Source organism: Cydia pomonella, chromosome 19 (assembly GCF_033807575.1).
Source record: "Cydia pomonella isolate Wapato2018A chromosome 19, ilCydPomo1, whole genome shotgun sequence".
NCBI lineage: Eukaryota > Metazoa > Arthropoda > Insecta > Lepidoptera > Tortricidae > Cydia > Cydia pomonella.
Genome location: NC_084721.1, coordinates 6,172,946 through 6,187,356, shown reverse-complemented (window position 1 = coordinate 6,187,356; position 14,411 = coordinate 6,172,946). Strand labels below are relative to the sequence as shown.

The following is a 14,411-nucleotide window of genomic DNA, read 5'->3' as shown; positions in this document are numbered from 1 at the left end:
AAAGTAAGTACGTAAGTCTGAAAATAACGACCTTAGATAGTGTACATAAAGAGGTTATAGATTGGCGTTATTTAAGTGTTATGCTTATGAATAAGGGGTCGAGTCTCACCAATATCCCCATTCTCGTCATAAAGGGGCTCTAGTCGTGGGCGCACGGAAGCGAGAAAAGCGGCGAAGCGCGGCGCGCCGCCAGTAAACACCAGCTCCGTGTCGAAGATCGTCATCAGCAAGCTAGATATAATAGAGTACATTAATCAATATTATACTTGTCCATAGTGGGAAGTATACGATTACAGTTTGGTATACGAAGTCATAATTCAACCATTAAAGTCTACGAGAAATAAGTATTATTAATTAGATAACGGAGTAAAACTCACCTGCCCACTGTCTCTCGAACATTTTGGTAAGGGTGTTGCATAAAGTTAGCCGCTTCGAGCCTGGCTAGGAGCTCGAAGCCGAGAAGAGCCGTCTGCCACCGAAGAGAGCCTAGAGCACCCTGGGAAAAAAACGTTTGCATTAATGTTCTGAGCGCCATTAACGTCAGATTGATGAAAGAGCCAAATATCTTTTAGTTTCAGAAGTGTCAAGAGTTCGCAGTGTTGATTTTGGACCCCCAGAATCTATTTTATAATAAAAGATTTAAGTTAAGAGTTTTACAAATAATGCTGAGCTAGAAGCCTCTCGTCATTGGCCAAGACTCAAGCGCATGTTAATATCATTCATGTAGACGAGTAAAATTGTAATTCATAATAAATCCTTTACGCAGATAGTGTCAAAATAGTATTTTATACAATCGTGATATAATATAATAGTAGAGTACCGTGTTTAGGCAACGAAGCTTGCTGAGTTGCCTAAGTAAGGTACAAGATTGAAAAGCTTGATTATATCACTGTTGTATACAATACTTTTTCTACAAGTCTTCTCATTTTTTTAAAACTATAAAACCTATAGTTAATGAAAATAAAGGAAGTATCTCGTAGACAAAAATGTTGTACAAAAGACATAAACGCGCGACCCCCTGCTTATGTATTTTCTATGGGAGTGCGGCGGCAGATGCTTTTTGTAATTTTTTTTATGGTTGACTACAGCGTATCGAAATGAATATTTCGAGTCGGGAGCCCATACATGAAAAGTACGCAATTATAGTTTGTTATACGAAATCTTAATTATTCAACTATTGCAGTCGACGCGTAGAAAAAACATCTTTAGAACCGCTTCGGCCATCTTTGCAGCATTGGCAGGACTACATTTTGTAGCAATCGTTGGGGCTATGTTCAATGTTCAGTGATGTGGGTGTGGGCAAGGGCACCCCCGAGGCCAGCGACGTGCCCCAGTCCTCCATGGTCTCCGGGATGACGGAGGTGAGACCTGGCGGACACGCTCATACCTGCAGCGCGTACAGCCGCGCGCACACCACGAAGGACGTGTGCTGGTCGGGGTCCTGCGCGCTGCTGGCGGGCGGCGCGCACAGCGCCAGCAGCGCGCGCAGCACGCCGCCGCCGCGCGCCGGCTCCAGCTTCACCACCCCCGAGGCCAGCGACGTGCCCCAGTCCTCCATGGTGTCCGGGATGACGGAGGTGAGACCTGGCGGACACGCTCATACCTGCAGCGCGTACAGCCGCGCGCACACCACGAAGGACGTGTGCTGGTCGGGGTCCTGCGCGCTGCTGGCGGGCGGCGCGCACAGCGCCAGCAGCGCGCGCAGCACGCCGCCGCCGCGCGCCGGCTCCAGCTTCACCACCCCCGAGGCCAGCGACGTGCCCCAGTCCTCCATGGTCTCCGGGATGACGGAGGTGAGACCTGGCGGACACGCTCATACCTGCAGCGCGTACAGCCGCGCGCACACCACGAAGGACGTGTGCTGGTCGGGGTCCTGCGCGCTGCTGGCGGGCGGCGCGCACAGCGCCAGCAGCGCGCGCAGCACGCCGCCGCCGCGCGCCGGCTCCAGCTTCACCACCCCCGAGGCCAGCGACGTGCCCCAGTCCTCCATGGTCTCCGGGATCACGGCGGTTAGACCTGGAAAGTGATCACAGTTCAAGTCTGTCGGCCTAAATTGATTGTATATTTTCTTAAACGCATGTTTTCTTGAGTCGAAAGAGACATAACGCGCAAGTTTACTCAAGATTAGAACATCTTATACCTTTAATCGAGCAATTCCTGTATATGGATTGAACACATTTTTTTTTTCTTTTAGAGTGATAATTCCGAAAATATTATGTTTATCCAAAAATGGTTCATGGCGGCGACGACACCCCGCACTATAGGGTTGAAGCGAAAAAATACCTACCCACTTCTCGTGTAGGGGACGATTACTGAGCACTCGGCCGCGGGCACTCTCTTCCCACTATACTAGGTACGCAAGGCATAAGTCTAATGATCGTATGAAAACTGCGTGGACGCTCTACCTTGGCGTGGAGCAGGGCGGGACGTGTGGGGTTCATAAAAACAAATGCAAACGTAACATTTGTTCCCAGTAGTAATAAAAGGCAGCAAGCTTGCAAACAGACTTAACGCAGGCTTCTCAGATACTTTAGACGCTTGACCCCACGCTGCCCGTCTCGCCAAACGCTCTGGGAGTCCAAGAGGGGATCTTTGTAGTTACTCGAGCGGGTCAGATTAAGATATGACTGATATCTTGGTACCCCGTGGAGTCTACCTTAACCACTTTTAGCCGTCCATATTGGCTTGTTGTATGGGGGTTCAACAAATCGTTAGGCAAATTGTGGATTAGGTCATTTTAGTCCAAATTAATGCTATAAGTAAATAAATAAATATTATTTATTTATTTAATCTTTATTGCACAATACATGAAGGTACAAATGGCGGACTTAATGCCTTAAGGCATTCTCTACCAGTCAACCAATGGGTTAAACCAGAAAGATTAAGTCGGTGCAGTGTCTTTTAAAGTAAGTAATATTATAGAGACATTCTAATAATTGTGCTATTACTAAATCTAACAATAATTTGTACGCACTCTGACGGATACAATGTCAAAATCGGGCGTCAAAATGTGATCGTCAGATTAAGGAAATGCATACAAATAATGGTCAGATTCTTATAGAAAAATTATAGCATTAGCATTAACTTAGACTAAAATGACCAAATCCAAAATTTGCCTAACGCTTTTTAATCCTCCACCAACCCCCCGAAATTTAAAATAATCTGTAGAAGCTTTCCTACTTGCTGGAAAAGAAAACTTTATATAACCTTTTTTTCTTCCTATCATCTAATCTTTCGATTTCAATAGGTCTCTACGACGCTCGAGTAACTACACATTTAGCATCACCGGCTCCCCAGCTATTAGGTTTGTACCCTAAGAAAATTTTCGAACATATTGAACAAAAGTTAACATACCAGCACTGTATACTTCAAGCACACTATCATAGATACTCAAGGCATTCTGCCGGCGCCAGTACCGCGGCGCCCGCAGCGCAGACGCCGCTACTTCGGACGCGAAACGTTGAGGCGCTTCCTGTGAATCGGCGGCGCAGCGCCGCGCGTGGACGAGGAACTTCTCCGTGATGACTGGACCGAATTGGGCGAAAAGGGACTGTAATGAAAGAATACTAGATTGTTAATCAAGGGTGGAAAGTGAACCATATCACCCGCCAATAGTTTGAGGGTGAGATGGTTACTTTTACCTGAGTTAAAGACTATTTTTCATTTCGACTATGAGGAAAGTCACACAAGAAATGTAGGTTATGACTGGAATTGGCGCAATTTACATTTTGATCGGAGAAAATTTCTAAAACCATAGCCAATCCTATCTTTAATTAGGATCTGTCTGAAACGGCCTTGATGTATACGCGCCTTAAAAAAAGGGGAACTAAATGAATGAATGTCATGTAATGATAATATTTTAAACATTCATCGTCATTAATAATGATTTATTAACAAATATTTATGTTTATTTCATACATTTAACTATTAAATACTAGTAGTATAATTTTTGATAATGCAATGCAATTAACATTAAATAATAAAATTAAATAAATAAATATTATAGGACATTATTACACAAATTGACTAAGTCCCACAGTAAGCTCAATAAGGCTTGTGTTGAGGGTACTTAGACAACGATATATATAATATATAAATATTTATAAATACTTAAATACGTAGAAAACACCCATGACTCAGGAACAAATATCCATGCTCATCACACGAATAAATGCCCTTACCAGGATTTGAACCCGAGACCATCAGCTTCGTAGGCAGGGTCACTACCCACTAGGCCAAACCGGTCGTCATTTACTAGCGCGGGCAGCATCAACTTCGAGCGTGTTTTCGTTGTCAAAGCATTATAGACCTTTTTAATTATTATTTTTTGCAATGACGTTTAACAATCGTTTACTGAGGTAGTACTGTAAATACGTACAAGAGTCAATAAAATGAGAGTAGGTACCAGAGTTTTTCACAATAAAATTTGAGGCATCCATTGGCCTGCTCCAGTTACACGGATATTTCATCGGAGGGATTTTTATAGGTATCCCAGAGGTATCATATGCTATCCTATAATAGTAAGTTTTAATGGAAAACAAATGTTTAATATAAACTAACCCAGACCCCCTACGTCCCGTACGTCCTTAAACTACGTCCAAAAGAGAGGTATGGGCATTCACAATGGAGCCCAACTGGGGAAGTACCTCAACCACCACCTCACAGAAAACCGCAGCCAAATAACACTAGACCGTACTCATAGTGTTGTGTTCCTGCCGGTGAGTAAGGTTGCCAGAGCTCAACAAGGGTGCGGGGTGTTAGGGTCGGCAACGCGCATCTAACTCCTCTGGAGTTGGAGGCGTACATAGGCTACGGAGACTGCTTACCATCAGGCGGGTTGTATGCTTGTTTGCCACCGACGTAGTATAAAAAAACTAACCACATTGAACTTATCCAATCCCAGTCCATCTTTTGTTCTGAACACTAGTTTCTCCACGTTCACGTCGTCTTTCTGAATCTCTTCTAAAATAAAATTATTGGAATATCTATTCTCATTGGGGTTTTAATGGAGAATAATTGTTATATATAGCATAGTCTAACCTTAAACATGGAGAACCGCACTCCACTGAACTTGTCCTTGCCCTTCTTTTCCTCCACCGTCAAGAACGACACCAGCTTCTCCACGTTGTCGTCATCGGAGAAGAACTCGTGGATGTGACGCTCGCCCTCCTCCATCTCTGCTGGGGGGATGTCGCTGGAGAACACCTGCTGTGATGCTGGAGCTGCTACCTGAGTATATAGAAAGATTTAAGAATTATGTTAGGAATGGAATAAGAATGTTTACCCAATTAGGCCTTATGTAGGGCCATGAAGAATGCCCTGGTGGCCTACCTGTAGTTGACTCTAGCGGTAAGAGCGTTCGACTTGCAATCCGGAGGTCGCGGGTTCAAACCCGGCTCGTACCGATGAGTTTTTCAGGAATTATGTACGTATCATTTGATTTTTACCAGTCGCGTTTCGGTGAAGGAAAACATCGTTAGGAAACCGGACTAATCCCAATAAGGCCTAGTTTACCCTCTGGGTTGAAAGGTCAGATGGCAGTCGCTTTCGTAAAAACTACTACCTACGCCAATTCTTGGGATTAGTTACCAAGCGGATCCTAGGCTCCCATGAGCCGTGGCAAAATGCTGAGACAACGCAAGGAAGATAATTTAGGGCTATGAAGACTTTTGTTCAAATTTGGCTACCTATACTTAACTTTAGACTAATTGTAAGATAATACGGCGATGAAAATTATATTGGTTGCGTTGTGCAAAGCGTCAGTTGTCCAAATATTAGCAAAGGTATAGAAGGGTACCTCTGTACCTTACATACTTTTGGTAGTGCAAAGCCGAAGGAACTGAGGGCCTACCGCGAACCACGTTCGACGTGTTGCCTCTCTGTCGCACTTGTAAATTTGTACGTAAGCATGATAGGGAGGCAACACGTCGAACGTGGTTCGCGGTAAGCCCTCTGTCCTCGTAGCCGATCACACACCCGATGGTTCGATCTTATTCTACATAATCTACCCGTCCCTAGTGCTAAGAGAAAGCTGCATGGAAATAAAAAAAATGTAGCAGAAATCTCTCAACATGATCATGACGTTCAGCAATCAAGTTAGTATTTAGAGAATATTATGAATAAGTACCTCAAGCTCTTCGGGCCAACAATAGAACCCATAGTTAGGGTTCCTTAGCCAGGGCCGGTCCCACTCTTCGTCCGTCGACGGTACTTTCTTGTCTTCGGACCACATAGCCCATTCTAAGTCCTTTCTGTAACCTGAAACAAGAAAAATGACAAATTTATTTATGAAGTTTTAGGAGACAAGTGCGTTTTAAGACTTTGTATATAATAATGGCTCTAGAGAGTAATGAAAATTGTCATTATAAGAACAATTTTCGTAAGAAAATACAAGTCGTGGTTTAATTACTTAAACCAGGGCTCCAAACTATTTGTTCCAGGCATGAATTTTATGTTCTGTTGTATAAAATTGACTTTTCCTTAGATATACTTTTCTATATCTCAAATTTCTTCATAAAACTTGGTTCTTGGTCTGGCGTCTGAGGCTGAAAGCGCGGACGGGTGTCGCATTAATTGGGTGGCTTAGAAGTAAATTAAATTTACATTTGTTCGCTAGTTGTATTTATTTATTTTAAACTTTATTGCACATAAAAAAGAGTACAACAGGCGGACTTAATGCCAATAGGCATTCTCTACCAGGCAACCATAAGGCAAAACAGAGAAACTTCAAGGTGGGTGCAGTGAGAATTAAACAAAAAAAAAACCGTAAATTTTAAGCAAAATAAAATTTCTAAATAAATACTATAGTATGTTTCATTATACCTTATGACTATGAGTACATAAATATATACATATATATGGATAAACAAGGATAGATACATATACATACAATTGCACGTGCGTTATGGGTTACTTACCGACTAATTCCCACTACGCCTGCCTTAGCAGGTGGTTATAAAGCAAACGTTTAAAAGTTAACTTGCTTGGAGCCTGTCTGATCGTCTGTACCTGGTTCTTAACTGCCTCTTTCTCCGCCGTGTGGTGCCGGCGTTTTAGAATAGCACCACCCCATCACGTCCCGTGGGTGTCGTAAAAGGCGACTAAGGGAAAACCGACGTATGGGCAGCAGCGTCCGTCGAATATTGATATCAACACCCACTGCGGTCCCAACTCGTATATTCAACTAAAATATCTTCGCAACAACATAAATCTAATCACAACTAATATAACTCTAATCACAACTAATATAACTCTACTCTAATCAAACTCCCATCTTAAAATAAAAATAACTCCCCACCTTAAATCAAAAACTCCCATCTTCATTAATCTCAACCAGGAACCATGGCCGCCCGTATTTAACGCGGGGACCATGGGTCTATCTAAACTCATAACAACAACGTCGGGTCTTCACCTCGAGCATCACCATTGCTTTTTGACTGATGGTGATGCCGGACCCGGCATAGCATAAATCAAAAAAGCATTTCGAAAATATCACCACGGACACAGGGTCGCCCGTATCATTAGCGAGGGCCCTGTGTCTTCAACCGACACTATAAACCCTTAAAAAAAAAAAAACTGCCTCGTTCTCTGCTGCAGCGCGAAGTGCGTGAATCTCTGCGTGGTTCTCCGTAGTGCTTTGTCGTCATGTAGTAGAGTGTAACGCGAGGACGGTGTACGCGTGTAAGGTTTGGACTGAGAGCGTGTTCAAATTGTCCGATCCGATATCGGATAACCCTTGGTAAGGGTGCCTTTCTACCAGAGATGTGCTATGCTGTTTTCATACATTTGAAACGCAGCTGCAGCTACGTTTCAAATGTATGAAAGCATAGCATAGCACATCTCTGGTCGAAAGGTACCCTAAAAGACAGCTTATGGCGAGTGCCCGACGGTATGAAGTCCTTTCTTTTGATTTCATTTATTAAACATTTTACATACTTTTATACATTTTACTTTCGAACAATGTAAAACGCTCTGACGGTCAGCATTTGCATGGCAAATGGGTATCTACCATTCCTCAAACAGTATTAGATAAAAATAAGAATTTTGCTGTCATAGAAACTCATACGAGTTCACAGACAAAAAATATTAGTGAAAAAAAGTGAAAAATGGGGCTTATCTCACTTAACCAACGCTTGGTTAGAATAAAATGTTCTCTAGTACCTGGCTCAAACTTCTCCGGTTTCTTGACCCCGGCCACCTCATACGGATCCACCTTAATCTTCTTAAGCTCCCTCTTTCTCTGCTGCAGCGCGAAGTGCGTGAACTTCTGCGCTGTTCTCCGCACGGCGATGTCGTCGTGCAGCAGGGCGTGCAGCGCGAGGCGGACGGCGCGGGCCGTGTACGGGGTTTGGACCGACGGGCAGTACGTCAGCATTTGCATGACTAGCTCGAGACGGCGCCATTGGCTGGAACAAATTCGAGTACTATAGAGAAGCCGTACCAAACAATGAAATTGACGTAATTGAAACCTGTACCACGCGACTACACTGAAAGAAATGTTTGCATAACTGTAACAAAATTTTGGTTACTGTTTACACAAAAATTGGGACTTGCGAACTATGTATTATATGTTACAAAACCGTGTTTGGCTATCAGTGTTCAGGTACTGGGTATACACTACAAAATAAGTTTGTAAATTTATGCAAAATTTTATTTTCTTATAACCGTAGTTTAGTTATTTAGTAAAGTTACAAAACCAGTTCGGCTATCTATTTTTTTCAGTGTAAAATGGCGTAAGCACCGTAAAATTCATGGCGCTTGCGCGTTTAGGTCGCGAGATTCACGCTCCGCTTCTATATTTTGTTGTCAAAACAACAACTCATGGCGCAAAGTACTGGTTATCTGTGCCGGTTCTATACGTAGTAATAATAGTTCAAGGTGTCAAGAGAACATATCAAAATAAAGGATGAGAACTGAGTTTTGGAAACAAAAGAAAATATACATTTATGTTGTATTGTTGATGATATTTGGCTACTACTACTAACCATTTTATTATAGTTTATTTAGGACAACACAAAAAAAAAACTTAAGTCTGGTCAATAAGACCCAACCCCCCCCCCCCCACCCCTCCCGAGGTGTGCCCGGCGCAAAGGTACCCATAACGCTAGCCGCATTGCCACGTTGAATGGCGATGGATAACCTTTGCACCAAATATAACCAGGTTTAATATTGCATATATTTTAGTTGGCACTTTTTTTGAACCAGTCACATTAATTAAACTATATCTAATGTTTACTATGATTAATCAAAAATGGAAAAATATTTATCACAATTATGAATTCGCGATAAAATAGCTTGCAACAAATAAATGCAATTGACATTTTAAACAGATCTTCGTCTACACTAGCGCCTCTAGCGGCGAAATTGTACGCTATATAAAAACCGACTTTTATCTGGATGTTATTTGGATTTATATTTAAACAGTTTTGGCAGTTTGTTCTTCCCAATCACGCGAACACTTAAAAATACAATATATACAAAAAAAAAACAAAATGAGTACAATCTGGATTTTTCCAAAGCTAGAGTAAATAGGTATCTCATAGGTAAGCGTGCTCCACCGTAGACCGCATCATCACTTACCATCAGGTGAGATCGTAGGCAAACGCCTGCCTATTCTCCATAGAAAAATGTTAGCGTATCAGTTCAATATGTTATTATACTTACATATTCGGTGTCTCAGCAACATCAACCAACTCATCTATCAACTCCGTGTAGATTGTCTCGATCTTATCGGAATGAGCGAGCTCCCTAGCTTCAGCATTGGCTAATAATTCCGCCAGCTTTGCTTCGGAGAGTTCAGCTTCGGTGAAGAATTGCTTCGCAGCTTCTATGGCTGATTCGGATATGACCAGACGGGTGTTGACTGTGGGGAAGTGGCGGTGGAGGGTTTCGCTGAACGCTTGCTCCAATCTGAAAAAAAAAAAAAAAGTTATTTTTAAAAGCTTTTATTTCACTTGCCCTGTTCGTATGTATAGAAGAGAATATGAAGTTAGATGCCGCCATACCTTTGGCCTTTGATCTGTTAGATGGCGTCACTTTTTGATATTTAACAAATTGAAAACTTATCAGTGAAAGAATAAGGATCAAAGTTAAATGGCGTTCTAAAAGTTTTAATCATGTGTAGAAAGATGGCAATTTACTGTGGCCACAAAGTTTTCTTTGACAATCCACCTCTATTTCAATTTCTCTTTGGTATGTATGTTATTTTGTTAGGGTGAAATCTTGGAAGCTAAATTTAATCCACTTCCCGATTTCCGATTGAGCTGAAAATTTGCATACATATGTAAGTCGGGTGTCAATGCAATATTATGGTACCATGATCTGATCTGATAATGGAGACAGGAGGTGGCCACAGGAACTCTGCAATGAAACAACGCAGCCTACTTGTGTTTGGGGTTTTCAGAATAGCCTCGATGAGTATTAGTTGCCTGTGATAAGAAAAGTACAGTCAGCGACAAAAGCTTGTACCAAAAATTTGTCAAAAACTTACTACTATCGCGAACGAAAGTTAAGGTATAAAAAATCCGATAAAATAATACATAAATTACGTACTCTTACCTTAGTATGCTAGGTTTCTCACTGAGCGGCGCTTTCAGTATAGCCGGCCAAAGCGTCTTGACCACCTCCCAGTCCTGCTTAGCCGTAAGTGGGCCGGTGCGCGGGCCCAGCATTATGAACAGAGCGCCTGGGGACAAATAGACGTGCTTTTGTTGGCCAACTTAAAGGAATGTAGAGATTGGACAGGACACCTCGAGTTCATATTAGAAATCGTCTCCGAATGGGCTCGGAGACTTCCCAATTCCATTTTTAGGGTTTTGTCCGTCCACGGCTTTGCTCTATGATTGTTAGTGCTAGAAAGCCGCAATTACGCAGGGATACATGAATCATGGGGCAGAACGGTAAAATAAAAAGTAGAAATAAAAATTTTTAGGGTTCCTTTCATACAATTTTTTTTTCGCTTTAATCCAATGGTGTGGGGTGTCGTTGGATAGGTCTTTCAGAACAAATAAGGGTCTCCGAAAATAATTTTTTGATAAAGTTGATATTTACGGAAATAATCGCTCCGAAATAAAAAACACATATTTTTATTATTATTATTTCCCCCCTCTAATTTTTGAATCACGGGTCTTTTGCAAATTGTGAAACAAAAGCGTAAAAAATACTTTCAATGGAAACTATAGCGAACATGATCGGTTCAGTCGTTTTTGAGTTTGCAAAAAATCTTCTCTTAGTAAAAATAGGTCCCTTACTCCCTTGTGCTTGAAATGTACATGATACTTAATAATAACCCCCGTTTGGCCCTGACACCTAGCATGGCCCGACATGATCTTGACCGATTTTTATCGACAGTACACAACGGATGTTCTTGACGTATGCCTACCTGTGATGCCTCCTCGCGAGATGGCGCTCGCGTCATGTAAACATCGGCTCTGCGATTATTGCTTATTTAAAAATAGTTGTAATTATAACATTAAGTGCTGCGCATGCTTAAAATATAGGAACAAGTGTAATTAGCCAGTGACATTACTATCCCATTGTTAAGTGAACTAACTATAAAAGAAATATCGTGTTTTTCGGGTGGAGTGAGATACTGTTAAAAATGCTTAAAACTGTTCGTAAATGTGAAGTGCAAGTCAAACACTCGATATATTATAGACGAACAACAATTTTGTAAAGGAACATGGATTAAAAACACTCTTCTAGTGACAAAAATATAGTGTTATACAATTAATTGAGTGTTTGTTAAAAAAGTGGTAGAATTGAAACAACTAGAATTCAAACAATCCTTATCAACCCTACTTAAATACCGGATTTCAAGTTGTTGAGTGTATAACTATTTTTCGCCACTTTATCACGTGAGCTCATGGCCTAGTGGCATGGAGTGTTGCTTAAACTGAGACACTCTAAGTGCCGTGTGTTCCAATCCAGTGAACGGTCTAACTTTTTGCTTTTTTTTTGTGGCTGCATAGACGGGTCTACTAATTGGCGAGAGTTCGTATCCTACAGACGACATTAAGTGTTTTTGTTTATTTTTTGTTTTTTCAATATATATATTCTCTTCGTTCACTGACTGCAAAAATGCTTAGCTACTGCGCATTGTGCAAGAATCTGCTAGAAGATACACATTATATCACATGTCATGATTGTGACAAGCATTATGACTTGGATTGTGCCAACATGGAAAAGGAGCGATACGATATCATCAAGTCTGAGAATATGACATGGACATGCATAGCTTGTCAAGTCAAGACTCGAGAAGGAAGTCCCGAAAGTCCAGGAACTTCTGATAATGTTACTAGACGACGCAAGCCAAAACTTTCAAAATGTTGTGAGGACTTATCTTTGAGTTTTACAGATGACACAATCAATAACTTCAACATTATAAACTCGACCGTGATGGACCAGAGCCTCCCAAATTTAGGATCACAAACCAACAACTACGTGATTGAGGAACTTAGACTGCAAGTAAAGAAATTAAAGGTAGAAAAATTAAGTGCAGACGATGAAATCTCAAAATTAGTTAACGAAAACAGCAGCTTGGAAAAAGAAATCCAAAATTTACGCCACAAAAATGACATATATAAAAGTCTCATTGATGGTGGTGCTAGCTTTTCACCAACAAATACTCCCCAAAGAAAAACTTCTATGAAACGAGTTTCTAGCTCTCCCAAGACGCCTCGTGAATCAACAGAAATTGCGTTGCTCAATAATATTATAAGAGACTTAAGACATCAATTGAAAAACGCTACTGAGCAAATAAATCTACTTAATATAGAAATACAAAATCTGAGAACAAAAATTTCTTGTAAGGAGCCTGATGTAGTACCGGTATCTAAGACAACCAAAAAGTTATGGAAACGTGGAAAGATGTGCATACTCAGTGAAAATGGAAAAAATAAAGTAGCCCAGATTGCAAATGAAGTCTTCTCTAACGATTTTGAAGTCTGCCATTACTTAACTAGATATTCTGGAATCAAACATATGGTGAACAATTTAAGGGGCAAAGTTGAGTCTCACACAAAGCATGATTTTTGTGTGATGCTGATCGGAGAACAAGATTTCTTGACATCTAAAAATTATAAAGAATTAGTAAATAATATAAGGGATACTTTAATGAGCATGAAGAATATAAATTTCATAATATGCCTACCAACTTTTAAATGTCATCTTTCAGCCTCCATATATAATTGGAGAATTGAAACTTTTAATAATATTCTGTATGAAGATAATGAAACTTACAAATACGCATACTTACTGGATTCAAATTACAATTTAAGTTACGACAGTGACATGTTCTCTAGCAAACATGGAACACTTAATAATAATGGAATGAAGACCATTATTAACACCTTAAAGAATTGTATAGTGGAATTAGAGACTTTTAAAAAGGAAACTTCTACGAGCTCCGAGGGTGGGCCTGAGATCAACGACGCGTGTGACCCTAATGTTGCTACAGACAGGCAGGAGGCAAGACCGGGATCCGTAAACGGGAAAACGTCTTTCCTCACTGAGAATCACCATGAAAACACTGTTGGTAATATATATAAGTCTAGTTCAGGTACAAAAATTATTCAAGGAACGATCACGGACTATTTCCCCGTAGTTAAGAATTTAAGTACTGAAAATACGATGAATTCACCCATCGATGAAAATTACCCATTTAAGCTGCCTTGTACTATTGATATTTCTCATGGGAACAATGTTTCGGACACAACATTGAAAAAATTTTTTCGTTCCCAAAAATAGTGTTAGTAACTTTTCTACTATAGGAACACACTGTAACAATAATAATATAGAATCATCTTGTGTAAAATTAGGTATTTTTTGCCAGAACGTATGTGGGATTTCAAATAAGAAAGAGGAACTTGAATTGTATTTACATAATCTCAACGAAATGACGCATTATGTTTGTATTACGGAACACTTCTTAAATGCTATCTCAGCGCCTCTCTTCAGTCTAACTGAGTTCAATATGGCGTCTTTTAATGTAAGATCCAAAAAAAAAAGAGAGGGTTCATTAATTCTTGGTCATATAAGGACAAAGTTTGAGGAACTTGTTATCTGTAAAAAAATGTACAGGGATGAATATTTCGAGGTTTGCGGGGTCAGAGATTGTAACACTAATCTGAATATAATTTGCTGTTATCGCAATCCAACTGCTGCAGACTTCGATCTATTCATGGACCAACTTGAGGGACTTCTGGAACACTTTTTTAGCAAAAAATGTATAATTTGTGGCGACTTCAACATTAATCTATTGGAGAGCAATAAAAGAACTACAGATTTTATTGCGTTACTTACGTCATACAACTTTAGATACTTAGTTTCACAAACCACTTACATACGTAATGAGACTCAGTCGTGCTTAGACAACATCTTAACGAACTTACCAGAAAATTGTGTGGCACCAC

The 14,411-nt window shown here is 40.7% G+C and overlaps 1 protein-coding gene across 1 annotated transcript in view; it reads right to left on the bottom strand.

The window, feature by feature from the left end:
• Window positions 1–14,411, bottom strand: part of LOC133528550 (proteasome activator complex subunit 4-like) — a 48,938-nt gene that overhangs the window by 10,031 nt on the left and 24,496 nt on the right. Inside the window, exons 15-23 of the mRNA XM_061865960.1 lie at window positions 10,558–10,684; window positions 9,664–9,909; window positions 8,161–8,405; window positions 6,128–6,258; window positions 5,041–5,229; window positions 3,355–3,550; window positions 1,604–1,800; window positions 378–496; window positions 110–231 (exon numbers count right to left, since the gene is read on the bottom strand). Of these exons, the coding sequence (XP_061721944.1) occupies window positions 110–231; window positions 378–496; window positions 1,604–1,800; window positions 3,355–3,550; window positions 5,041–5,229; window positions 6,128–6,258; window positions 8,161–8,405; window positions 9,664–9,909; window positions 10,558–10,684 (1,572 nt within the window). The remainder of the gene's footprint in view (window positions 1–109; window positions 232–377; window positions 497–1,603; window positions 1,801–3,354; window positions 3,551–5,040; window positions 5,230–6,127; window positions 6,259–8,160; window positions 8,406–9,663; window positions 9,910–10,557; window positions 10,685–14,411) is intronic.